The sequence below is a fragment of the Drosophila teissieri genome, chromosome 2L (assembly GCF_016746235.2).
Source record: "Drosophila teissieri strain GT53w chromosome 2L, Prin_Dtei_1.1, whole genome shotgun sequence".
In the NCBI taxonomy this organism is placed as follows: Eukaryota; Metazoa; Arthropoda; class Insecta; order Diptera; family Drosophilidae; genus Drosophila; species Drosophila teissieri.
The window spans coordinates 1532304-1559649 of NC_053029.1; the positions used below are offsets into that span (position 1 = coordinate 1532304).

Consider the following 27346-nt stretch of genomic DNA (forward strand, 5'->3'; position numbering starts at 1 on the left):
TGGCCTGTCTTTGCAACACTGCGACTTCCTTAAATGATTCCAATTCCAAAGTTGGTCCAAATGTTGGAAAGAAAACTTTCAGATGTGGTAGTTAAGTATGATACGTATATATTATAGTAACTTATTTTCAAATATTCCAAAACTATGTGACCGTTTTCTCAGATAGTAAGTCACTCAAGTCAAATTTAATCAAGTGCTTGACGTAGAGTTCTAATAAATAAATCACTTGATCAACAACAGTAGTATCTTTATTCAAAAAGTGCTAACAAAGCCGTACACGAACATGTCACTATGGGTCCTAAGCTAAACAGAAAGACATCACTGGGCCTAGCGCCTAAAAATCAGTTGACGGGCTCTGTGATCGCATAACAAAACCCTGCTCCTGCGCCGCACAATTTCACTGGTGGCAGTTGTAAAAGAGTTGGAGTGCACCTGCAAAAGTGAATAAATGTGAAAGTGATTTGTATATTTCTGTGGCCAAGGTGCCTACACATTGTCGGTGCTGTTGTTGCCGCAGTTCCCGTGCTCGTTCCATCCCCAGGTGTAGACCTGTCCTGCCGTAGTCCTCAGTAGACCGTGCTCGGCGCCCATGTGAATTCTGGCAGGAGCCTGATCCTCGGGAAGCTTCAGCCGAAGTGGCGTGGGTATGGCCTGCTGCTCGCTGAACGAGCCCATTCCCAGCTGGCCGTAGCAATTGCGACCCCACACCAGGATCTCGTTGTTTTTGAGCACAGCTGCATTGTGGGTCCAGCCCACGGCCAGCTGACGCACATCCTCTTCGAACTGAAAGGCGTTGGACTGGCCGAACTTGTTGTCGCCCAAAGTCAGGATTCTCTTGGTGCTGCCGCCACCCGATTCGCTTAGATCCGCGCACTTGAGCAGCATGTGGTTCTGGCCGCTCGAAATGGAGACTATCCGCAGTTCGTTGGGATTGTGGGCCTGGATCTTCACCGTATTGCAGCGGTGCAGGCAGGTGGCCGTGATATCCAGCTCCATGGGCGGAGGGTCCATGATCCTAAGTCGTCCGAAAACGTAGATCTTGTTGTCCTGCGTGAGGACGGCACAGTGACGCAGTCCAAAGCTGATCCTCTGGGCGGGCTCCTCGCGTGGAAGCTTCACAGGCATGGGTCTTCTGACAGCAGTAAAGCCGCGCTGGCAAATTCCCAGCTGCTGGAAGGCATTGGAGCCCCAGACAAACAGGCGTTTGGTCAGCGTGATAGCCCCCGAAATGTCCCAGCCACAGCTGATGGTTTCCACAGGAACTTCCTGCAATCCCATTGTATTGTTAGATCGAGATTATGGGTTCATAAGAGCAGCGTTCTTTGCGGTTACTCACCCCGAAGTATTCCGTTGGAATCATCTTAAACTCGCTGTGGCACTCCTCCGTGGAGTCCAGTCCCAGTTGGCCACGATTGTTCCATCCGCAGGCATGAATCCGCCCGCTGGTGTCGAGGATGAGTACGTGGCCACCACCTCCGCGAATGAAGCGAACTTGGGCGGGGGCGAAGGAGCACTTGGCCACCCGTTGCGGTGTCATGCACAATTCGGACTCAAAGCCAAGGCCGAGCTGGCCGTGAGAGTTGGCACCCTAAGACATGGCGAAGAAAAAAGGAGCGAAAGCCAAGGAAATCACTCATTAATTTGCAATGCAAATGCGCCGTGGCGATGTCTCTGTTTTTTTCATGTTTTCATACCCTTGCAGAGAGTAATGCAGTTTGTGGTCTACTTCGATCAATCTATCATATAAGTATCTATGAGATATTAAGATGTTGAGCTACAGATTACAGATTTTTGAGTCTCAGATATGGAAGCAGTGCATAGCTTTCTTAAATAGTATGGACAAATTTATAGAACAATGGTTTTGAACCTCGAAGTAAGATTCTAGTTCTTGGATCTACAGGTGGCACAGAGATAACAATTATCACGACCTCAGTGCACTTCGCTCTCTGCAAGGGTATTCCAGTGGTCGGCTTCTTATCGCGGGCTATACTGTGGCTCCTACCCAGGCGTAGACCTCCATTCCAGTGACCACCAGTTGCTCGTTTCGCGCCGACTTCCGGTTGCTGTTCGTCGCCGCGTTTTTCCGGCTGATTTAATGCACCGCAGTCACGCCAGGAATGCGCCTGCTGATCCGATGGCTCCGACTCCTCGATGGCCTCCAGTTGGCTCCGAAAGCGCTCCTCTGCCTTGGGCAGCTCATGTAAAACTGAGGCTTGGCTGTGCTTTGGAATTACTTTTATATTTCGCGTTCTATTAGTTTCGGCGTCGCATGCTAAAATGTAAACAATGCAAATGAGGCAGCGTTGCCAGACGTTCGCGCACAGCTGTTTGGTTTACATGACTCTGCCTGATAACAGACACATTTAACTTCCCGCCAATATAAAATTTAAATTTGGAGGACGACTTAATCTTGGTGCTAAGCGCCTTTCAGCATTATTTACTAATGCTCTAATCTAATCATCTGACCTCCTGGGACCCAAGTAATAACACTTTGCTTTCATCTGATGTCTCATTTGGTTATGGCCATAACGATTATATAATCCCGCCGGATGGGCGTGAAAATCGTGTCAAGCGCATATAAATACATTCTAATTAAAAGCAATAAAAGTTCAGGGCGAAGGTTAAAGAGCATGCAATTTTAATTAAGTTTTAATTGTCGAGCTGGGCCAAGTAAGCCGCACAGTTAGCCACAATGCGAGTTGGCCTAAGAAAAATGCGGTGGAGAGTTAATGAAATTCAGGAGCAACGAAATGGAGATTGCCTAGGATTATTTGCATTTCAGTGGCTTAGTAAAATAATAATATATTAGAGAAATACGATGACTTTAATCAAATTAGTTATGCTTTGCCCTAAGCTTCTGAAGATCCTGCATTATATTGATACAAATTATTCATAATCGCCTCAGAACCCATTCGAAGTCACCCACTCACAGGTGAGCTGGTTTTAATTGCACCGAAATCACGGCGCTAGAAAATCAGAGCTACACAAATGGGCAACTGGCGCTAACAGCAGGACATTACCAAGCTGCAACGTTCGCCTGGCATGCGACGTGGCCAGGACCTCCTCCTCCTCGTCCGCCAGCCAATCCAACCCCGCTCACGTGAAGAATGCACTGTGGTCCGCATTTGCAATTCAAAAATTGCCTGGCACACACGCCGAACGCCAAAGGGTGGGCGCCCCTAAACGCTAGAAATGAAAACTGATGATTTTCACTTGATACCCGCAAACGAAGAAAAGCCATGCAAGAAAAGACTGCTGCTCCACATGCAATCGCAGGTGCCCAAAGGCGATGGAAATGGCAATCCCTTTGAATCGCAATGGCAGTCAATTAAACCACAGGGAATTAACATGTTCGCCGTCGAATTAGAATAGGAAAATCCAGAGGCAGATAGTTGCAAATGGACTAGAAATTTAATTTGCAGGATATTCAAAAGTCGCCTTGGCAAACTTCACTTTTTTTGCGAGTCCAGTATGAATTGTTATCCGTTTCTTGGCGCGAATATGACGGCTTATACGATGGCTTTCCGCTGTGCTGTGGTCAACTAAGAAATATACGACGGGAAATCCCCATAAAGCTAAAGGCATTAAAACTAAATGAAAAAGGAACTATTAGGTAGAGGTTTATTAATTTGGGAGGACATAAAACAAGCTTAGTAAATAAATTAAATAACGATTGCCCATCAACTACGACACTTATATTAAGTCGGTTAATTTAATTGTATGTTATATTCACAAATTTATTATAAAATTTAAAATTACATTTTGGCGGAAAAGACACATAACAGTGCTGTAGCGGTGCTGTAACAGAACAGCGACAGTGCTGCAAAATGTGTACAGCCTGAAAGTATGCAGTACTGTAATGCAAAATACGCGCCAAGTTCAAATGCAGTGAAACCATCAATATTATCCTTTAGCCATTCTAGAGGCTCGCAAGGGATCCTTGCACGGATAAGTGTATTTCGAAGGACTTCCCATAAGGCCTCACTTGCATTCGCGCGTGCATGTGTGTGCGTGCATATGTGATTGTGAGTGTTCCCTGCGGAGTAATTTAAACGTAAAGGACACGTGACTCCATTTCCTGTATGTTTTTGGCATCTTTACGACTTTTTGTCTGTTGGTTGTCACATTTTTCTCGGTTTTTGTTGCTCCTGCGTGTTGACTTGGTTTCGTGTGCTGAGTTCTTTCTCTTTTTGCTAATGCCATTTTTGTTGATCTTTTTGGCTGCCGTCGCTAAAAAGAGACATTTTTTGCTGTTTTCGAAATTAAATCTAATTTGATGTGCAAATGTGTTGTGTTGGCACTGGCGCTTTGTTATTAGCCCCACTCCGGCACGTGTTGCCTCCCCGTCTTCTATTATTCCAACTTGTCCTTACCAACTTTGCGGCTACAGTGGACTCTCGAAAATCGCGACAGTACTGAAATTAAATTAATTAAACTTAAAAGTCGCTAATGTAGGCAATTTAAAGCCTAGTTCTGATGTAGAAAAATGCAAGTTATTTAATTTTATAATATTCGGTAGTTAAGAAACAATACCTTTCGAGTTACCATGGTGTCTTCTTTTGGCCCTTTGAATTAACAGTTAACGCGATAATGGCTTACATTTTCCCTTCATCCGCCCGTTGCCCCGCCCCTTTTGTGGTTTCATTTTCATTGCAAGTTGCATTTTGTTTGTTTTTCGCTTACGCTTTATTTTCTTTCCCCCTGCGGCTAGGACATTGGCAGGAGCACAAGGACAACGCCAACGTGTGATAAGCCAAAGTGGCAAAATTGTTGTGGCTTCAGGGGAAAATCAGGGAAGGATCGAGGGAAACTGGCGATTGGCAGTTGCAATTAAGCGTTTGGCTTTAAATGTCATCGGTTGCAGAGAGTTTTTTGTAATTACTTTGCACTGGATTGCTAAGCTTATATGTACAATTTAAATGAAGGTATTATTGTACATTGATATTACATTAACTACAAATTGTAGATCTCTTCAAAGGATTAATTCAGATAAGTCCTGTTAATAGTTTCAAATCCCAAATGTCTGCACAAATATAGAACACCGCTGTGGCAGAAATACCAGCGAACTCTTTAATAAATGCTCGCAGTGGCGCTCAAATTGTGGCTGCCAACCCAAATTCGATGGCCACGTGAAATAATGTTTTGCAATTTCATATTTTCCGATCGAATCCGATTTCGCATACCAGCTGGACAGAACTAATCACGGCTGTGGTCCCGGGTTCGTCCAAAACCACTGGCAAGTCCATAGCTGCCATCGCCGAAATAGAAAGCCATATCTGTCCCGCAACGGCTGTCAAATTATGAAAATGGAATAGTTTCTGGTGTGGCTGACACTTTGAAAAGCAATCAGACCGCAGGACCCCACCCCCAACCCCATCCCCCCATTAAACCAACCAACGAAGCAGCCGGGAATTTCGGTGTTGTGCTGTCCTAATTGCTCAATCAAAAAACGTATGCAATTCCACGGGGTAAATCAAGCTGACGCTGGAAAATGCATTTTCCAAGCCAAAAGAAACTAAATTTTATACTTAAACTTCGCCACAAAGACATGGCCCAAAGGTTGATGATTGGGCGAGGTGCGCGGAGGAGCGGAAGTGTTTGGCGGTTTTTCTGGGGGAAAACGAATGAAAGTGATTGCCACAAGCAACAGCCAAAGACAACAATGCCAAACTTTGGCTGTGCCAAGGAGTTTTCGCGAAAGTGGGGGAAAAACTGGCCGGGAAAACGGGGAAGGGCGTAGGACGCAGGATGCAAGAGGAGGGATTCTGGGTAGCGGAAACGGAAGCGCATTGAGCAAAGTTGCAGTTGTTGGCTTTTGTTTCGCCATCTCCAAGCATCGCCAACGCCAGAGCAAAGCAATTTAAGTTAAACAAGCGCTCAACGTCCTCCCGCTTTTCCGTCGATGGGTTTTCCCCCAGCTTCAGTGTCCTTTTTCGCGCGTTGCGCACAATGTAAATGTCAAATATTTTTCAAAATCCGTCGCGGCGCTCGGATTTGTTGCGAACAATTTCCTAAAATTGTTTTTCCTGATTGACTTAAAGTTGTGCTGCCGAATTCTATGAACTGAGTTCTTGGCGATATTTCAAATGGCTTGCAATTGATTTCGGTGCGACACCTTCAAGCAAATGGAAATAAATTAGGGATAACGAATCATTAAAACACACTAGTGTTGTATATAGTTTAGGTTTAAGCTTGAAATGTGTCTAAAATAATTTGAGTTGGGCAAGTAGCCAGTTCAATTCTCTAGTTATTGAATATTTAATTTCAATTTATGGCTAGGCAAGAGCCGCATACAAAGCCCAGTTTGCAGTTGGGCCCAAAGTTTTGTTCGATAATTGCGGGCGGAAGCCCTATTTGGCTGGGTTTTCCTGCGCTTTCCTCAACGCGGCGGCGCTGGCTCGATAATTATTATGTAAATTGCTTAAAAATTCACCGCAGGTATGCCCAAAGGATTCACTTTGCCTCAGTTTCCCCGACTTTCTCCGACTTTCCGCCACCGTTCCCCGCCCCTCCCTTGCGAGACGTCGTCTGGCAGCCGTTGCGCTGCATTAAGCTTGATTGCATTAAGTTTGCTTTCCCCCTCGCAAAGGTGCAGGATGGGGTTTTTCGGGGTCCCAAGAGGGTGGTAGCCCTCCAGTTTCCACCGAGTTCCGCCGAGGCGCTCCCACTTTGCCCTTGCCCGATTTCATTGCGCTTTAATCTATGCACTTTGAATTTCTTAGCCTGCATTCCGTATTAGCCAAATTCTCGCATGCTTCGTTGCATGCCTCTCGCCGTCCCACGGCAGCGGGATCGGGATCGGGGAAATACTTCATTGAACTATCGCCGCACAGTGGTTGTTGTGGATAATCAAACCTATATTCAAACTGCGCACTTTTAGTTATAAATATATTTAGTTTTCTTACAGATTAGATTATCACCTCGAGTTACTTAAACTATTATTTCACAATAACTTTACCCATTTTGCAGCCCACAGTGCACTGGCAAGAGCCTGTGAAAATTTTCCTTGTTGCGCTTGACAGGATATTGATGACCTGCACCTTCTGGGGATTACCCCTTTCCTCCTCCAGCAGCACCATCGTCATTACTTGTTCATCATTATGATCGAACTTGTCTGTCGTTGCGAAACCAATTTAATCTTTGGAGATTTTAACACATTCCACTCCACAAGCACCAGTCACTTCCGCTTCCCATTCGAAATTCTTCCTGCTCAGCTTGATGTGATTACCATTGTTTTTGTTTGCTGCTAATAATTAATTTGTGTGCATTACAGCAACTTTGACTCGTATGGCAAATTGCCGCAATTTATTGAATTTGAATTAATTTTTTATGGGTCCATATGGGCAAGAAGCAAAGTTAACATTTGGAATTTGAGTTTTTTGTGCACATCTATATTTGTGCACATGTATTTACCTTATAAATATATAAACTGAAGTTATGCAGTTTAAATGGCGAGGAATGTATTGCCACATGCCTAGCAAAAGGATTTTAGCTTTATAATTGCTATTTAATCACTTAAATGGATTTCCGCGGCCGTTGACTTTGGTCCTGCTGAGCTGCAATCCCGAGTATATTAGGCACTTTAATCCGCTGCTGTTTCCCTAGCCATGGCTATGCCTCAATCCGCAGTTGGCCTCAAGTGGCGCATCGCAGTTTATGCAAATGAGGCTGGGCCGCCGTCTGTCGTCCGGCTGACAGGACCTCTATCTGCAGGACGTGAGTGTGTGTGCAGTGCGTCCTTGTCTTGGGCTAAATTGCCACCAGTCGGTGCGGCCACGCCCCCTTGGGCCAGCTCAGTGCGCCCTCGGTGGCCAGTGGGCAACTCTAATTATTTGTTAACATAACACGAGTGGCAATTTAAATGCAATTAGGTTCGGCCCAGGACCTCGGATTGTGCTCATTAGGAGGACTTGGGTCCTTCGATTGAGTGCAGATTTCAATTGGCAATTCAAATCGTTTCCACTGGCAAGTTGGCAAGAAACTTAATGAGCATTTCGGATTTATTAAGGCGATTTCAATCGATATGGACCACATTATTGCTAATGTCTTTCGCATGCATTAATTTAATTCAACGAAATAAATTATGGATTCTTCCTGAAAACATAAACGTAAATCTTCAAACGTTGTCGATATTTCATTTTATTGCAATGCCAACTATTAACTTTTATTTGCATATATTCCATTTGCGAGCAACAAAGCGTGACTTCCAATTGACAATTTAATTACTGTTGGAAAGTATGTATGTGTGCAAAAGTCACATAGCTTACATATACTCCTGCATAGCAGAGAGTAGGATAGAGAGAAGATGAATTGCTTATTGTAGCTTATCTTCATTCTGTCTTTTGTAGCTTTGTGGTATGTGGCTTTGTGTGTGTACTCATGATCTACGCGTCGTCAGTCGATTTATGAAAGCGAGCGTGTGCAGTTCTTACAATAAAGTGACACAGAAAATAAAACATCAAAGTGCCTATTTATTTCATGCTGGTCTGACAATATTTAAATATATAATTGAATTCCAGAATAATATTAGCCAATTACCATAGGTTATGGGCCCAGACACAAAATAGCATTGAAATAATTAAGTCTTTGATTGTTAATAACAAGCTACAATAAAAAGTGAAGAATAATACATGTGTATATATATGTACATACATATATGCATTGAATTGCTAATATATGCATATACATATTTAATATAATTACATACATATAGTTGTATGGCAGTTTAATATGTGCGCGTCTTAAACGTTTATAATAATTTCACAATTTCGTCGCATACACATAAGTTTTTTTTTCGCGCGAAAAACCGCGACGCTGTAGCTGGTGTCGGTACCAAATTTTTTTTTCTCTTCTTTCTCTCTTCTTATTCTTGCAGTCACCGCATTTCTAAGAAGACAAACGAATACAAGTTGTGTGTATTGAGTAAAAAGGAAGAATGGATAAAGGAAAGAGAAATATTAAACCTTTTGATGGGGAAAAATATTCAATTTGGAAGTATAGAGTGAGAGTGCTTTTAGAAGAAAATGATTTATTGAGTGTAATAGATGACGAACAAAATATAGTGAATGATGATATTAAAAAGGCACAAAGACAAGCAAAAAGCATAATTGTTGAATATCTGAGTGACTCGTTTTTGTTTCATGCAAATAATGCATGTACACCTAAGGAGATTTTTGCTAAATTAGACGAAATCTATGAAAGAAAAAGTTTAGCTTCACAACTCTCATTAAGAAAACAACTATTGGGGTTAAAGTTAAAGGGTGATACTTCGCTACAAAATCATTTCTATTTGTTTGATAATTTAATAACTGAGCTCATTGCGTCAGGTGCAAAAATAGATGAAATGGACAAAATTTCACACTTACTTCTAACTCTTCCAACATGCTACGATGGGGTCGTAACTGCAATAGAGACACTATCTGAAGCAAATCTGACTTTAGCATTTGTTAAAAATCGACTACTTGACCAAGAGACAAAACTAAAAAATACAAGCAAGGACACAAGCGCAAAAGTTCTTCAAGCGATAGGCAATAACCAAGTTAAAGAAAATAAATATAAAAACAAAGGAATGCACAAAAAACAATTGAAGAATAAATTTAAATCGAAGCCGAAATGTTTTCATTGTGGAAAACCAGGACATTTAAAGAGAGATTGTTTCTTATTGAAACGGCAGGCAGGAAATCTAAATGTTGGTAGTAATATTAGTGGACAAGAGAAGCAAGCTCAAATTGCAACAACCAATTCTCAACGAGGCTTTGCATTCATGATTAGAAAGGAAAACATAAATAAAAATATGGGGCTGATTGAATTCATCCTGGACTCCGGTGCATCAGATCATCTCATCAATGATATGTCGTTGTTTTCTGAACATGAAAACTTGCAAAATCATATTGCCATCGAAATTGCAAAGCGTGGAGAGTACATACATGCAACTGCAAAAGGAGTGGTTAACCTTACCAGTAGTGGAAGGGAAATAACGCTGAAGAATGTGCTGTACTGTAAAGAAATTCCACATAATCTATTATCAGTGAAGAAGATGCAAGATGCTGGAATGACGGTTGAGTTTAACCCGGATGGCATCAGAGTAACTAAAGATGGTAATCTAGCGTTTGATGGAACATGTGAGTACAATGTACCAATAATAAGATTTAACATGAATAGTAGAGTATACACATCAAAAGTTAGAAATAGTGCTGAGTATCGCTTGTGGCATGAAAGATTGGGTCATATAAGTGCAGGCAAATTCTTAGAGATAAAACAAAATGAACTATTTGAAGATATAAATATATTAAAAGACATAGAGCTAAATCAAGATCTATGTGAGGCTTGTATAAACGGCAAGCAATCTAGATTAAAATTTAATAAATTTAAAAACAAAGAAAATATCCAGAGACCTTTGTTTGTAATCCATTCCGATGTCTGTGGGCCAATCACACCCTCTACTATTGATAATAAAAACTATTACGTTGTTTTTATTGATGAATACACACATTACTGTGTGACATATATAATTAAATATAAATCAGATGTTTTCTCTGTATATAAAGATTTTATCGCCAAGAGTGAGGCTCATTTCAATTTAAAATTAGTAAACCTTTATATAGATAACGGTAGGGAGTATCTTTCAAATGAAATGCGTGATTTCTGTGTTGAAAAAGGCATAAGCTATCATTTAACGATTCCTCATACTCCACAATTGAATGGTGTGTCAGAGCGGATGATTAGAACAATCACAGAAAAGGCTCGATCAATGATTAATAGCTCTAAGCTTAATAAATGTTTTTGGGGTGAAGCTGTTTTAACAGCAACATACTTAATTAACAGGTCCCCAAGTAGAGCGTTGAAAGAAAAGAAGACACCATATGAAATGTGGCATAATAAAAAGCCAATCTTAAAATATCTTAGGATATTTGGTTCAACAGTATATGCACTTAATAAAATGCATAAAAGAAAATTTGATGACAAGTCAATTAAAACAATACTTGTCGGTTATGAACCAAATGGGTACAAATTGTGGAATGAGAAATCGAGACAATTTATGACAGCTAGGGATGTTGTGGTGGATGAAATAAACATGTTAAAGTCTAAGTTGGTACATGAAGAAGACTCGGAGGTTCAACTTGAAAGTGTTGATGATTCTTTAAATGAAGAAAATGAAGAGTCAGATTTTCCAATGGTGGAAAATGATGAATCTGTTGATTCAAGGATGAATGTACAACATAGTGAAAATTCCACATGTCTAAAGAATGCCGATCCAGTTATAGAAACTGGTGATGAAATAAAAGATAACAAATGTGAGCAAGAAATCAGACGCAGTGAAAGAAATAAAGGTAAACCTAAACTATCGTATAGATTTTTAGAAAAATGTCTAATGAATACTCAAGTCTGTTTAAATGATATTCCCAGTACAATTGACGAAATTGAATTTCGTGATGACAGATCTTTTTGGGAAAAAGCCATACAAGATGAACTTGATTCACATTCAGAAAATAAAACATGGAGTTTGGTGCAGAAGCCTAATAATAAAAACATAGTAGATTGTAAATGGGTTTTTAGTATTAAACAAGATGAGTTTGGAAACTTAGTAAAGTATAAAGCAAGGCTAGTAGCACGAGGCTTTACACAAGAATATATGACTGATTATGATGAGACATTTGCACCAGTTGCACGAATTACCAGTTTTCGATTTTTGTTGGCCCTTTCAAACCAATACAATTTACAAGTCCATCATATGGATGTGAAAACAGCATTCTTAAATGGAACACTAAAAGATGAAATCTACATGAAGGTTCCAAAAGGGTTGCCATACTGCGATGAGAATGCAGTATGCAAGCTTAATAAAGCTATTTATGGCCTTAAACAAGCCGCAAGATGCTGGTTTGAAGTTTTTGAAAATGTGCTTAAAGATGTTGGATTTGAAAATCTAAAAGTTGATCGCTGTATCTATATTTTAGATAAAGGAAATTTCTTAGATAATATCTATATTTTATTATATGTGGACGATGTAATAATTGCCACTAGTAAATCCGAAACAATGTCTAAATTCAAATCATACCTTCTAAATAAATTTAAAATGACTGACTTAAAAGAAGTTCGATATTTTATCGGAATTAAAATTGATAGAAATAAAAGTCAGATATGTCTCAGTCAATCTGCATATATAAAGAATGTGTTAAGAAAGTTTAATATGGAAGACTGCAATGCAGTTAGTACACCTCTCCCAAGCAAACTGAACTATGAGGCTCTACAATCTGAAGAATCATATGAGGCACCATGTAGAAACTTGATTGGTTGTTTGATGTACATCATGTTATGTACTCGCCCAGACTTAAGTACATCAATAAGTATTCTAAGTCGATATACGAACAACAATAATAAGGAATTATGGCTATGTCTTAAAAGAGTTTTAAGGTATTTAAAAGGAACTGTTGATTTGAGATTGAAGTTTGAGAAAAATGTACAGTTTAGTAATATTCTTATTGGATATGTTGATTCTGATTGGGCAGGAAATGAGACAGACAGAAGAAGTACTACTGGTTATTTATTTAAAATGTTTGAAAGTTGTTTAATTTCATGGAGCACAATGAAACAAAAATCTGTTGCAGCTTCATCCACCGAAGCAGAGTACATGGCCTTATTTGAAGGTGTTAGAGAAGCCTTATGGCTGAAGTCTTTATTGGTTGAAATTAAGCTAGAATTAAATAGTCCAATAGATATCTATGAAGATAATCAAGGTTGTATTAGTATTGCAAATAACCCAACTTGCCACAAGAGAACTAAGCACATAGACATTAAATATCATTTTACAAGAGAACAAGTTGAAAGTAAACTTATTTGTATTAAGTATATTTCTACAGATTTACAACTTGCTGATATACTTACTAAGCCGTTACCATCTGCAAGATTCATTACATTGAGAAGTGGACTTGGACTCTCAGAATGAATTAAAACATAATATTCTTGGATTAAACTACAGAGGAACCAGACTGAACTGGGGCTCGTGAAATAAAGTAACATTTAATTTAATTTAATAAATAAAACTGTTTTTTTTATAATTTTGAATTTCTTACAAAGACGAAATAATGTTAATTTTTAGTTAAAATTGTTTGCAAAACTGAATTAATGTAAATAATATGTTCGATTGATCTGATTGGGTTTTACTGGGTTTCCCCAACTCCTCGCAGCGAATGCTGGATCAAAATTATTCCCCAGAAGGACATGCACAGTCTTGTTAGTAATAAAAGTACAGCAATGTAACTTTTGAGGTGGCGTGTTGGAAAGTATGTATGTGTGCAAAAGTCACATAGCTTACATATACTCCTGCATAGCAGAGAGTAGGATAGAGAGAAGATGAATTGCTTATTGTAGCTTATCTTCATTCTGTCTTTTGTAGCTTTGTGGTATGTGGCTTTGTGTGTGTACTCATGATCTACGCGTCGTCAGTCGATTTATGAAAGCGAGCGTGTGCAGTTCTTACAATAAAGTGACACAGAAAATAAAACATCAAAGTGCCTATTTATTTCATGCTGGTCTGACAATATTTAAATATATAATTGAATTCCAGAATAATATTAGCCAATTACCATAATTACAATGCCAGTGAGAGACACTGAAAGCTAAAAATTATGTGCGCTCTCCGAAAAATCCTACACCTGAAGACAGAAGCCAGAAGCCCCGGCCACAGGCACTTAATTTCACAACCGTTCTCGGAGCTCATCTCCATCTCCATCTGAATCTGCATTGTTTTTTGGCCAGGCGAAATCTATTTAAAACCAGTTCCTCCTCACAAATGGCATTCGTCTCCGTCTCCGATTCCGACTTTTGGGTCCGAGAAGCCGACCAAATGCGATTACACGGGCCAGGACACAAAAGGCGGAGGAGCGGGTCGGGAGGACCAGAACTTGCCAGATGTCCTCCTGTTTCTGGCATTGTCCTGGAAGCTGAATGCACTGGCCAGAGATCAAGCTGCTAAGTCTCTGCCTGTTTGCTGCGTGTGTTTTACTCTGTATTACTCGGCTATCAGGTATTTGTTAGGGGGATTACGAAACACAGACTCCGACTGCAAGGTGTGGACTGAATGCTGACATAGGGATAATGCTGGAAATAATTGAAATTCCACTTCCTTAGACTCGGCATTGCAAAATAATAGAAGTATCATTTCGACATTTATCACAATGAAATTTGAATTTTAGTTTTCATCTAAAAAACAGGGTATTTCCCAGCTTCCACTCTGAATGCATCTCAGCCAGAAGACACATTCTGCAACAATGAGAGATAAAAGTAAGAAAAAAATGACGAAAGGAAAGTGGCAAATGGGAAAAGCATGAGCAAAGAGCACCCGGAGTGGACAAATGTGTGTCCTGCAACGAAATGCATGCAAATGAGCTGAATAATGAGCACTTCCTGCCTTGCCGACCTCTGACCTCTGGACAACCCTTTTGTGGCACTAATTTCCCGAACAGCCAGTCCAGTCGCCTCTTCCCTCCTCTGCCAGGTCCGAAGTGTCAGTAAGTCAACAAGAATGCACTCTGACACCGCCTGAAGGAGTTCAACGAGGGAAATCGGAAGGCTGTGGGACACACCATGCGAGCACTGAAAGAAAAAGTGACAAAATTAAGTTTTAGTCAACTAACTTAATTCCCACGAAACTCTAGTTGCACTGGGAACTAATTCATATCCAAAATATATTCATATTTTGAGAAAAGTAACGCAAGTTGAGGAGGCAGTCTTTTCTCTCAGTGATGCAATCTGTGCGATGCTCGCTTCTGTTGGCCAGTCGTAGTCCACTCGACACTTTGAATGTCATTAAGCTGTCCGTCCAATCTGGATGCCAGAACCCCTGTCGCTCCTCCGTGATCCTCCTCCTCCTCCCTGCTCCTCCCTGCTCCTTCCTGACCCTCCCCACTCCTCTTTCCCCACAGCACCTTGTCCTCCGTCCGGACACTTAGTCAATGTCTCACTAACAATCGTCAACAGGCTCAAGCAGCGTAGGGCAACAATCATGGCTGCAGTGCCAGTTTCTTTGCTCTTGTTGTCACCCTGGCCTCGTGGTGTCCAGAATCCTCCCGAAAGGACCTGGTTTTGTTTGCTGGTCCAGCTGGTACGTTGGTATGTACTCGTATGTATATGTTGAATGCATTTTGGGCCCAGAACGTTTGTCAATTTTCCGCTTGTCGACCCTGTGAATGGGTCTTTTTTGTCCGGGGCGAGACTCCTGTATTATTGCTGCATGCAAAACGCGTCCTGCGTGTTGTAATTGTCCTAAGACCCGTCCACTGTCCACTGCCGGTCAAGTTTTTCGGGGCACAGATGCTCCAGGTGAAATATGTTCGGAAATACCTGTGAAACAGGTGAGGCCAATGACAAAAGCGAACAGCCAAAAAAGGTTTTACCAACAAGTGAACTGGCAGCTGAATGAAAAAGTAACTGATATGTGCTATGTACATATGTAAAACAGAGTTTAAATGATTCCGTTTTTAAGGATTTTTAAAGGATCATAAGTGCTAATACTACTTTGAAGCCAATAGCCTCGATGTGTCAGATTTTCAAAGTGACCTCCGAAAAGTAGGAGCAATCCCTCGGCTCAGCCCAAAAACTTCCTCCACGCTGGTGACTCCCCAACTCCGTCACCATCTCCGCTGACATGGAATATCCCTAATCGCCGATGGTTGAGTGCAAAACGCAGCGCCCGAGGCGACAGGAGCATTTAGGGCTTATTAAATTGCCATTACCTAAGCCGGACATCATCATCATTTTCGCCCAGGGCCGCCCTGCATACGAAGGCTCGGCATTTGCCACTCAAGTGCGGGATTAGCGGCGATGATGACAACAGCTTGACAGCCAGCAGGTCCATTAGGGAGGCGGTGCAGGCGGTGGGGGGGGCGTGGTCGCGGACCCAACGCCAGGGCATGGGCTTAAAGGTAAAGGGGATTCAGGTGGGTCGAGGATGCCTGACGAGCTTAGGTGTCCAGCGAGCAGCGAGTACGCACACTCGTACATCCATGGTGCCAAAAAGTAGCGGGCTTCACTGCACTGAGAAAAAGTATGGGGTAATCAATCTAAGATACCTCGTTTTACATCTCTGTTTCATAGTTACTAAATCATATGATGGACCTTTAGCTTTATACACAGCTTTTAAAATAAATTTATAATTTGATCAAAGATAACAAAATTTATATATTTTTGCCTTGCGTTCTCTTACTTTCGTTCAGTGCTCTAAATAAATCCCCGCAAGATATTTAACATTTAAATGGGCAGAAATTAACCGAGTCTGAAAGTGGGTGAAAAAGGTAGGTGGTGGATGTGGTGAGTGAAGTGAAGGAACTTGCCACCGAGTAAATGCCAAGTAATCCACAAAAGCCGAAACGACAGCCCCGAAACACAATGTGCAGTGAAAGGCGGGAGCTAGCGACAACAAAAGCCAGGACCCTTGAATGTCCACCGCCAGGACCCGGTCCCAGCTGCTCCAAATCCCGCAAAGAGTCCGAAATATATATGGACCAAAGGGGCCAAAGCCTTAATCTGCTTTAAATGGCAAAGAGATTTCTGCGTTCTCACCACCCGCCAACCACCAACGTCCAGCCCCCAATTCGCATTCATACGGCAAATATCAAGTGCATCATCATCGTCGTCATCGTCGTCGTCATCAAGGAGCAAAAGGACAGGACAGCTTGGAGCGGTTGGGCCAAGGACGAGGCCAAAACTGCATTAACTTGGCCCGTGCTTCGAAATCGAGCAGCCTCAAAACTACACAAATACACCTAGAAACTTCTTGGATAAACTAAATTAAGTAGCCAAATGGAACATTTCAAAAACCTAACAAAATGTGGAATTATTAAATTATAGCTTAGCTTAAGCCTTAAAAAGATAAGAATTAAATGTGTTTTCAAAAGTACTCCCTCTTTTAGATTTTCCCAGTGCATCGGTGTCCTTGGCTCGCAACACAACATCGTTATTATCGCATTGAGCGCTGTAAAGTACCGAATAATCTACAGGATAATGAGCATGAATGAACGAGAACGTTTTCCTTTTTGGTTTATTTACTTTTTTTAACTTTGCTTTGTTTTGAATGGGATGAACCGAATACCTTCTGAAGTGAATAGTGAATAAACTCGAGAGATGGGCGAGTGGAGGGCCACAGACTCTGCCCCCAAGTGCACTCAACTATAGAAAGCCAAATCTGTGGAGAGCTCACTGAATGCTTGTTTATTACAAAAAATAATAATAAAATATATAATAATCAAGCAGCTGAGTCCGTTAAACGAGCAGTTTAAAAGCACTTCAAGGACACACGAGAGAAAGGACATAAAAATGTATAATCTTCTTCTATGAATGGTACACCAAATTGAGCAGCTAAAAGAGATACTTCGATGTTCCCCAAAGCAAACTTAATTGAAATACACATGTTTCTAGTCTTACTTCACCCATCCAAGTTTTAATATTGAACTTGTTTTATGGCCAGCTTTAGTTTCATTAAACAAAATTTACATTCATGGCTGTAAACAACATGATTTCACATGACTTACCTTCACTTGTGGCACTTAATGCCGAATGTTTTATGCCATTGAAAAGGGCACAGGAAAGTTGGCAGCCCATTTTGCCACTGCTTTATCTCCTTCGCTCGAGTATTTAAATTCATATTTCTCATATTTACATGGTATTCCACTTATGGCGCAGGGCGCAGGGACACCAAGGAAGCTGAATAGCCAACTTTTTGCCATTTTGTCAACGTTTTGCAGGTCCTTTTTCATATTTATTTTACTGTTTCAAGTTTTTTGCTGTTTATTTTTGTTAGAGCAGCAAACCAGAACGAGTAGTTCATTAGTTTTCAACTGTTTGGCTGCAGCAATTCCTATTTTGCAGCTGCATGTGGCCATCAAAGCATCGTTCCAGGCCATCAGCCAGGAGTCCTGTTCCTTTCAGGACCTGCTCCTTCTGCTCCTTCCGCTCCTCCTTTCCCTTGGCATTTCCATTCCCATAACCATTTCCCAGGCGCCTTCACATTTTTCGTGGCACAGTAATGTGAACAGACTGCGGCTGCCGCACTGGCTTTTGTAATGAAAAGTTGAGGCAACTTGTTGTACGTATACGTCATGATTTGAACCCATTTCCCATTTCCCGTGCCCCCTGCACTTTTTTAGTTTCACCCTGAATGTTGCATACTGGCTGCTGATACTGATATGGGATGCAAGTATTTTAAAGTTGAACCATTTCGTAAGTGAAACATTTCTCATTAATTAACAGAGTTTCAGCCGCAACACTTGCCTGAAAAGCTATTTGTGGGAAATTTGTCTAAAGTATGTGAAAGCCAAATCAAGTGACTGGCGCCGAAATGGAAAATGTCTTCATGCTAAACATAATGCTTATAACATTCCATCTAATATGACATATCATTTACTGGCGCACCAACTTGCCTACGAGAATAAAATATCAAATGTGCGGCAGAGTGAGGTGGAGATACCACATCGCCGACATCCTGAGTGATTTTTCTTGTTTGCTAATCATTTTCGTGTATTTTCTGGCTCCGCAAACGGAAGTTACTTTGATGGCGTTATAGATATGTTAAGTACTCTGCACCGGGGAAAATTTGACTGACATACGCATTAAGTGTACAATACCAGCAACTCAATAAGTAATGCGAATTTGACAACCGTTTTGGGGGATCTGTGCTTACTGGCGTTTAAATACTGATGAGAAGTCACATCTTTAACTGAACTGAACTCGGTGCACTGGAGTTTCTTTGCCAGTTCTTTTACTTTGCTTTCGATTGCAAAAGTTTTGCAGATGTTCGGTTCGCTTGTCTCTATGGTAAAATTCCAGTAGGGTTTCGCGGATGTGCAGCCAACTCACTAAAGCCAAAAGTTAGAATGTGATTCGGATAGTTCGCAAGTCTGCAGGAAGTAAGTTAAACTTTAAGTGAGCCTCAGTTTTACAGGCATTCAATACGGAATCATAAGCTTCCAGCTACCGCATTGCAACATTGGGCAAATTGCTGAAGCAACAGCGGCCACTAAAATTGGGGAAACTACTCCATGTGACACACGTTGCTGCTTTCTTCTCCCACAGTTGAGCACATCAATTTACTTTTATTTTCCTCTTGTTGGTGGCCACGTTTGGGGTTTTCGCCGAAAGGGTTGCTCTGGAAAAAAACACAAAAATATATTGGTCAGTTCAAAGGGATCGATGGCGATATGCCCTATATCTCGAAATTTATATCCTGCAAATTTATTCTGGTAGGAATAATTAAATAAACTAAAGAGTTCTCTGAACTCACTTAACTTAAAATCTAAAATACTAATAAAATAAGATAGTAAAATCTTCTAATATACCCGACATTTTTCGATTGCTAGGTGCTGCTACAAAGTAGGAAAACATTTCCCCCTTTTTTCCGATTCCCGCACATCGATAAACCCAAACCTTTGGCTGCCGATTCAATTCAATTGATTCAATTGGGTTTGGATTGTATCGGGCTTCGTTTTATGCTCGTTTTGGCCAACACATATTACGAGTTGGGTTTGCACCACAAGTGAACCCCGGTGCGAGTGCCCCATTTATCTGTTGGCCAAATGGTTCATGTCTCTATTTTAAGTGTGTGTGTGTGCGACATTTTCCCGAAATGTAATGTTAGACGGGTGTAACCGTTTTTTATTTTCCAGCATTTCCATTTTTTGGGTGCCCACTCTTACGAGCCGATAATGTTATTGGCGTAGGAATTTTATGAATTGACCATTTTCATTTGGCCGGGATATTCGATATTTTCGCTATGACTTGTGCAATTTGCATAAGAAATTGTGTCACGACTAGTTTCGCTACACTTCATTCCATTTCCTTTGTGCATACTTTAGCTGGGTTTTCAGCGGCCAAGTGGGTGGAGTGGGTGATTTGGGTGGTGGAGTACGCTGTGGATCGACTGGCATTTTTGCTCTTTTCGGGCTTGGCCTTTTCTTGTCGCTTCATCGTCTCCGTTCCTCGGGATTCCTTTGTCTGCAGGACAAAATATTTTGCGATTTTGTGTACGGTTGCCACAGTGGCTTGGGAATAAATGTCCATGCCAGCGTGGTAGAAGCCACGGTATGTGGCTGGAATTTGATGTGTGTTTGATGTTTGATGGTGAACGGAGGAAAAGCCCTTAGTCAGGTGGATCAGGTGGATTCGAAATTTAAATATCTGAAAGTCCCGGCCTTGGAACTATCACTTGTTCTTAATTCATGTACCGATTCAGCTAACAATGCTAAACATTTGGGGTTCTACAAGCCAGCCCATCAAATATGCCTGTGCAACAGAGGCAAAGTACCATTTTTCCCACCACCAAGCCAGCGGAAAACACTCTTGATTGTGCTGCCTTCTCGCAAGTAAATAACAAGTCGAATGCAAAACTTCTCCCAGTACTTAACACTGTGCAACCACAGTACCTCAGTGCAGAATGCAGGCCTCACGTGTGGGTGTGCACTTCTGTGAGTGACTGTCAGCATCGTCTGCACTTTGACACTCGCACAGAGTTGCATTCCAGCCATTGAGCTATTTTGCTCGAGTGGCAACCGAAAGTTTCGAGCCAAAAAAATAAAAACTTTCCCCCCCTCCCCCGAAGAGGAAAACTTTTGCGGACGGCGGGAAGTTTTTCCTCTGTTTGGTGCTGTGCTGCTTCGGATTAATATTTTCTTTGCCTGTCTTGCGTTTCCATTTTTAGTGCATTCCTCGGCGTTTTGTGTCTTTTTGTCTTGTTACTTATTTGTTGTTAGTCCTTCGTACTTGAAATGCAATTTCTAAGAAAAATCCCTCTCAAGAGTATCAAAATACACAGCGGCATTCTTCAGTTTTATTTCGCTTTTTTTCTTTTTAGTTGAACGACGTTCAGTTCGGTTCAGATTTGGCTTACACAAACACGCAGTGTTGAGTCGTTTACCCATATTTGAGTTCTTTACATATTTTTTAAGCCCAAAAGGCGCAAAAGCCCCTGCAAGTGTGCAATGTTTATGCAAGTTAACATACTCTATCTTGGGATCTCTTCCCTGTAAAGACAACAAACCACACCCGAAGGACCGACATTTTAAATGGCGCACTAAATTACTGAAACACGCCCACACAACACACACAAATTTGCATGCTTACACTATGCTTCATTTACAACGTCCCGCCTATTCGCTACCTCGTACCAAACAGCGGAACTATCTTCTGGATGATTTTATATATTATATATTGAATCAGACATGAAGTTTGCTGAAGATAACAAAGAGTAATGTCTTTTAAATTCCTCATTATCCAAAAACGAGGACTGCGCTGCTGAAACCAGCATGCTGCAGCACTCCGCACTTGCGGACTACAGGGTATAAGTGCAACTTACTGCTGAGAATACAATTTACGCTTTCCCGGGCATTTTTCATGTGGCTCGTAGCTGCAGTTGGGAAACTTTTTATGGCCGCCACAGCATCCGGCAAATGCGTTCTTGTTTTTGCGTTTTCAGTTTCAACCACCCACATGTGTGCTGCCCGCATGAAATGTGCGTTTGGCTGACGAAAGTTCCTTCAAATAATTAGGAGAGGCGTATTCTCATATAAATGAAAACAACGGCACAGCTATTTAAATTTATTTTTCATTTCAGCCCACTACACTGACTGCTCTTAATACGATAACAATTTATGTGAAATACGAAGTCACACGCCTGGCATAGAGGAACCATCCAAAAAGGATAATTGGCTTGGTGTGAAAATGTGGCCTTTCGGCCGCGGATCTGTTGGTTTCATTCAGCCTAATCATTTCCCTAATGAATATTTTAATGCCCGGGGAAGTCAGGTCTCCGTCGTACTGCCGAACTTCCTCTCCATTTTCGAGCCATATTAGGTTGGGTTCATATCGCAGTTGATAGTCGTTGCATATGGTTTTGGCCAATTTGCAGTTGAGCTCGGCAAAGCAAAGGTTGCCTCTGGACTTGAACGATTTGGCCATGTCAGTCCAGATAGTTTCGAAGTCGTGGCAGCCCATGCAGTTCGGCTCATAGAACTTCACGAAGAACGTCCCATCCTCCGTGGTTTCGAAGAAATTGTGCACTGTCAGCACCAGGACCTTGCCAGGAGTGCACTGATCCACGGATCTCGCCTTTATGCTCCAATTTGTAATTGCGGTTACATTGCCAGGCCGTTCAGATGAAAATTTATCTGATTGAGCGCTCCAGATCAATAGTGAAAATAGCAAAAGAATACACCAAAATGTAGACATTTTTTGGCAAATTTTACACAGTTTGTTGCGACCTAAAAATTTGTTTCTATTCAGAATGTGACTGCTAGGGCACAAACACAATTTGTTTTAATTTTCACTTTTATTTCCTTTCAAAACTGATAGACTTAGTATGGTTAGTATGGCTTATAGAGTTTTAGAAACTTGAAGAGACTTTGCTTACGATCTAACTTCACATGCTCAGAGTATGTAAGAATAGTTGGGTGTGTGTATGAATACGATAGGGTTTGAGTAAGAAGCTTAGGTTCTGGAGTTCCACTAAATCATTAAACCTCAGTGCCATTGGCCATTCTCGTTGAGTTTCCGCGGATCGATCTGCAAGCTGAGCTTCTCCAGCTTGCGCACCTTCCGCATTTGCTTGGTGAGGCGCCGCTTGAAGTTGATCTCCTGGTTGAGATTCATAATCTCGATGGTGTCGTACTGCCGGATGTTCTTGATCGTCTGCAGGATGAGGTTGTCCGTGAGGTGCAGCTTGATGGTGGACATCTTCATGAACGGGGCATCGCGGCGTCGCAACTCCTCCCTGTAGGCGAACAGCGTGTAGTGCAGCGATGGCAGCGTGGGCAAAGGACGCTCCAGTTGTGGAAAAAGTAGCTCGGCCATTATCGTATATATGTATGTATATGCCCACTGATTTACTGGGTAGCTGAGTGCTGCGGTGAGATCTGTTCGCTTTGAGTGTCCAGAGTGCAGTGCTGCCCGAGTTCATGGTGTCCTGGTTTTTATGCCAGCCCATCGGCTACCTGCTGCTGCTTACTGGGAAAACTGCGACACTCTGCCAGTGGAAGATTTTCTGGGGAAATCCCTGAGGAAGTGGCAGCTGGCGCTAGAGCGCTAGATTTAGCTACCTGCCAGGAAAGCTGCAGGAGCTGTTTTCCTTCGAGCACGCGATTAAACTGGATTTTACTCAACCCGCAAAAATTATGCGACGTCTGCGTACAGTCTAACATCGCTAAAGGTGTCACAAGGAAAACCATTGTTTCTAGAATGCGTAAGAAATAAAATATAATGTAAGAACACAAATAGACTGAGTTCGATTTCAGTAAATTTAAGAAACCTTCAGATTGATTCTACAGAAATTCTAATGAGCTCGCGACCTAAAAAAAGAGAGCAAATCAGGAAGTAAAAGAAAAAGTGAGTGTTTTTGCATTCATTCATTGTTTTTCGATAATTTTACTTCGTGTTTTTTTCGTTTTAGCAATTTTTGTTTTTCGCTGCCTTCCACCGCAATTAAAATAAATTGCATTCACTCAAAGGATTGACGACTGCGGAAATCTGCATGTCCATGTGGAATATATAGCATAGAATTTACTTGTATTCATTTAATTAGTTGAACTTAAATTAAAAGGGGTAAATAATATATATTTAAAAGCAAGTTTATCACTTTGATTGCGATGTTAGTTAGTAATAGATATTTGCTGGACTTCCGCTGAACATTAAAAAAATTATGATATCATTGCTAACTTTTAAAAGCTTTTATTCCCAATTTATTTGCATGCGGGCCAATCCATTTGTCATCAGATAGCCATATGATTGTTATGTTTATGTTTATAACATATAACCGGCAATGTCAGCTTTTAATTAGACAAAATATATTAATTATCCAAATGCGGCACTTGCAAATGCTGCCAACGAGGAGAAGCACATTAAAACCAAAAATAATAATAATAATTTATATATTTCGGGGATTTCGTACCATATTCTGTGGTTTTGTTGGCTTACGTCATATTCAAACTAAACCAACTGACCAACAATGGAAATCAGTTTGTATACTCATAAGACAACATAATGTTTTGCATATGGTGCGTTTTCCAGGAATCGTTGATTTAAAGATGAGTTTGCAAACTGTGTGGCTTTTACTTTATAACAATCTAGATAACTAGTGGCACTTGTTCATACAAAAATATACCCATTAGGCAACAAATGTATGATCAGAAAAGAAATGTATACAATTGGTCCATTAATATTAAATCATAAAAATGCCAAAACCTTTAAAATAAATTGGACTGCAGACGCTGATTGAATTTTAAATTCCGTCTCTCTATCATCAGCCAGAAAAAAATGTAAAATATTCCGATTAATTACCAGAGCCGACAAAAGATTCTAGGGCACGTGGACGGTTTGTCTCCGGCGAATGCATTTAATTTGCATGTTCGCGGAGGTCCTTTTGTGTGCATTTGTATGTCTGGGTGTGGATGTGGATGTCCGTCCTCAACGCCAATGAGTCAATATTATTACGGTCGACGCTTCACACTCTCCGCGAAATTGGCAAAAGGGAAAGCGGCCGCAAACGCTGGCAAAAATGCTTTCAATTAATTAAACACCCGAAAAGCAAGGCTATAATGAGAATGCAATGTGCTGTGCAAAGAGCTCTAAAGAGCGATGTTTGATTGGGGGAACCCGCAGCGGGTCTCTCGTTCAACTCAATCAACAATGATGCCAATTTACAGGACACTCGATGCACGCAGAAAAACCTTATATCATCGCTAAACTCTATATTATAGAAGCTCAAAAAAAAAGTGTTATAAATATTGGGTTTCAATCATCGTAAAGGTATCTAAAAGTATGACTTTGTCTTTCGTATCAAAAGTAAATTACTAATATGATTTTTTCTCCTATACCTATATTTTCTATCTAATTAATTATGTGTTTTAAGACACGCAGCTCATTTACCGAATATATAATAAATATTTCGGAAATTATACATGAAATTCAAGCCACTCATTTTCCAGGAGTGCAGTCTGCGGCATGCAGCTCATTAATAATACAGATAATGTGTTTGGCGGCATCCATTTTTCGGTTGCATGCCATCGCGGTGGCATTGATTAACACCGCCAATGGTCACCGCAATGCCAGACGAAAGGCAATGATATTGGGCGGGGAAAAGGCATTGGGTGCAGTATCGTCGAATGAAGCCATACATGTGAATTAATGTAGTTTTGGAAGTGTTTTACTCGGTAAATGGCATGTTAAGTTCCTGCTCGTTGAACGAGCATAATTGCATTCAGGAGAAAGGTAACCTGCGGTCGATTTAATCGACTTCTGTTTGCTGGAAAAATGTCATATGAAAATGTATACTGAGTTTCCTTGAAAACTTTTGGCATATGCGAAGTTTAAGTTCTCGAAAACGTCGAGTCATGTGAGACATTTTACAACAGTTTGGTGGCCTATAAAAGGCACTGTTTCCCAGCTCAAGCAAATATTCAAAGAGCAGCCACGGACGAAATGTTGAGCAAGTTGTTTCCCCACATCAGTGAAAGGCCTTTGAGCGAGCGGGTCAAGTCCCGAGATGCCTTCATCTACTTGGATAGGGTGATGTGGTCCTTTGGCTGGACAGAGCCAGAGAACAAAAGGTAATGAAAACCAGCTGAGCACATATGCAAGTATTGAAACAAATATGATTTCGTGTGAAGGTGGGATCTACTTTACAAGCTGTGGTTTGTGTTCGTGAGCATCGTAATGCTCGTCCTTCTGCCGATCTCAATAAGCATCGAGTACCTTCAGCGGTTCAAGACCTTTTCGCCGGGTGAGTTCCTTAGCTCCTTCGAGATTGGAGTCAACATGTACGGCAGCAGCTTCAAGTGCGCCTTTACCATGATGGGATTTAGGAAGAGGCAGGAGGCTAAGATGTTGCTGGATCAGCTGGACAAGAGATGCATTCGCAACGAGGAGAGGGCCACGGTTCATCGCTATGTTGCCATGTCCAACTTTTTCGATATTTTGTATCACATTTTCTACTCCAGCTTCGTGGTGATGAACTTTCCGTACTTTCTGCTGGAGCGACGACATGCCTGGCGCATGTACTTTCCCTTCATCGACTCCGAAAAGCAATTTTACATCTCCAGCATCGCCGAATGCTTCCTGATGACGGAGGCCATCTACATGGATCTCTGCACGGATGTGTGTCCCCTGATCTCCATGCTCATGGCTCGATGCCACATCAACCTCCTGAAAAAGCGACTGCGAAATCTCAGATCGGAGCCAGGAAAGTCCGAAGAAGAGTACTTGGAGGAGCTCACCAAGTGCATTCGGGATCATCGCTTGATTTTGGAGTAAGGTGTTTCAAATAATATAATTTCCATTTGTTTTGGAAAGCGTTTATTATTTTGCAGCTATGTTGACGCTCTGCGCCCTGTGTTTTCGGGAACCATTTTCGTGCAGTTCCTCTTGATCGGCACTGTCCTGGGTCTCTCAATGATAAACCTCATGTTCTTCTCGACGTTTTGGACTGGTGTCGCCACTTGCCTCTTTATGTTCGACGTGTCCATGGAGACTTTTCCCTTTTGCTATTTGTGCAACATGATCATCGACGACTGCCAGGAGATGGCCGATTGCCTCTTTCAATCGGACTGGACTTCTGCCGACCGTCGATACAAATCCACCTTGGTATACTTTCTTCACAATCTTCAGCAACCCATTACTCTGACGGCTGGTGGAGTTTTTCCCATTTGCATGCAAACAAACTTAGCTGTGGGTATCAGTTTTGGGTCTAACCTATTTTAAATTACATTTCTTTTTTAGATGGTGAAGCTGGCATTTTCTGTGGTTACCATAATAAAACAATTTAACTTGGCCGAAAGGTTTCAATAGGTTGAGAAATGCATGCTCTGCTACTATAAACCTACACTCGAGAAAATATATCGTTTAGCATTAATAAATGTTCAGTACTAACACTGTTTTCAAACTTTGTGGCGCCCCCGGAGGGGCCTTTTGCGAATTTCAGTGTGGTAATTTTGGGAGTTTCCATTTAGTTTCCATTTTACGAACTTATTTTCTTAAAGCGAAAGAAAATTCTTTGGCGCAGAAGAAAACCAGACAAGCTCCACAATAAAACGACTCGAAGTTGGGTCAGTAAATCTACTGCAGTTGTCTCTTTCGCACGAGAAGGCGCCGGGGGCGTGCTTTCTCTTTCCCGCCACTGTCCACTTAATAAAGTGCAAACAGGCAAGTGATTATTTCACAGCTATTGTTCGAAAAGGATGCGGATGCGGGCTGGGCCGAAAGGAGGCGTGGCTGGGGGGGGAGGGCACAACAAAGGATTTGCGTTATAAGCAAGGCAACGAAGCAGAACACACAAAACATATAAAAGCAGCAAAAAAGACCATATAACGAGAAG

The 27346-nt window shown here is 41.5% G+C and overlaps 4 protein-coding genes across 4 annotated transcripts; 1 reads left to right on the forward strand and 3 right to left on the reverse strand.

Annotated features, from left to right (window-relative positions):
* Positions 1-232: 232 nt before the first annotated feature.
* Positions 233-2278, reverse strand: LOC122625927 (secretion-regulating guanine nucleotide exchange factor). Its single transcript, XM_043805989.1, has 4 exons — positions 2003-2278; positions 1337-1588; positions 491-1266; positions 233-432 (listed from the first exon to the last, which is right to left on the reverse strand). Exons 1-4 carry the CDS (start codon positions 2018-2020, stop codon positions 342-344), a joined length of 1137 nt encoding a protein of 378 aa, XP_043661924.1. The 5' UTR covers positions 2021-2278; the 3' UTR covers positions 233-341.
* Positions 2279-21567: 19289 nt separating this feature from the next.
* On the reverse strand, positions 21568-22283 carry LOC122626494 (protein disulfide-isomerase 5-1). The gene has a single exon (XM_043806776.1). It carries the CDS (start codon positions 22210-22212, stop codon positions 21634-21636), a length of 579 nt encoding a protein of 192 aa, XP_043662711.1. The 5' UTR covers positions 22213-22283; the 3' UTR covers positions 21568-21633.
* Positions 22284-22465: 182 nt separating this feature from the next.
* Positions 22466-22848, reverse strand: LOC122626775. Its single transcript, XM_043807150.1, has one exon. The coding sequence runs from the start codon at positions 22831-22833 to the stop codon at positions 22504-22506; it is 330 nt and encodes a 109-aa protein (XP_043663085.1). The 5' UTR covers positions 22834-22848; the 3' UTR covers positions 22466-22503.
* A 2607-nt stretch (positions 22849-25455) lies between these two features.
* LOC122611792 (odorant receptor 22a) lies at positions 25456-26820 on the forward strand. Its single transcript, XM_043785106.1, has 4 exons — positions 25456-25583; positions 25644-26282; positions 26343-26700; positions 26752-26820. The coding sequence occupies exons 1-4, from the start codon at positions 25456-25458 to the stop codon at positions 26818-26820; spliced, it is 1194 nt and encodes a 397-aa protein (XP_043641041.1).
* The last annotated feature ends 526 nt before the right edge of the window (positions 26821-27346 follow it).

What these genes read in the sequence shown, in the direction of transcription:
- LOC122626775 (XM_043807150.1), bottom strand. Translation starts at nt 22,833, where the DNA reads ATGGCCGAGCTACTTTTTCCACAACTGGAGCGTCCTTTGCCCACGCTG.
- LOC122626494 (XM_043806776.1), bottom strand. Translation starts at nt 22,212, where the DNA reads ATGTCTACATTTTGGTGTATTCTTTTGCTATTTTCACTATTGATCTGG.
- LOC122611792 (XM_043785106.1), top strand. Translation starts at nt 25,456, where the DNA reads ATGTTGAGCAAGTTGTTTCCCCACATCAGTGAAAGGCCTTTGAGCGAG. An exon ending in ACAGAGCCAGAGAACAAAAG is followed by an intron (nt 25,584 to 25,643) that starts GTAATGAAAACC and finishes TTTCGTGTGAAG; the next exon opens with GTGGGATCTACTTTACAAGC. An exon ending in GCATGCAAACAAACTTAGCT is followed by an intron (nt 26,701 to 26,751) that starts GTGGGTATCAGT and finishes TTTCTTTTTTAG; the next exon opens with ATGGTGAAGCTGGCATTTTC.
- LOC122625927 (XM_043805989.1), bottom strand. An exon ending in TTCCAACGGAATACTTCGGG is followed by an intron (nt 1,267 to 1,336) that starts GTGAGTAACCGC and finishes ATGGGATTGCAG; the next exon opens with GAAGTTCCTGTGGAAACCAT. An exon ending in AACAACAGCACCGACAATGT is followed by an intron (nt 433 to 490) that starts GTAGGCACCTTG and finishes TCACTTTTGCAG; the next exon opens with GTGCACTCCAACTCTTTTAC.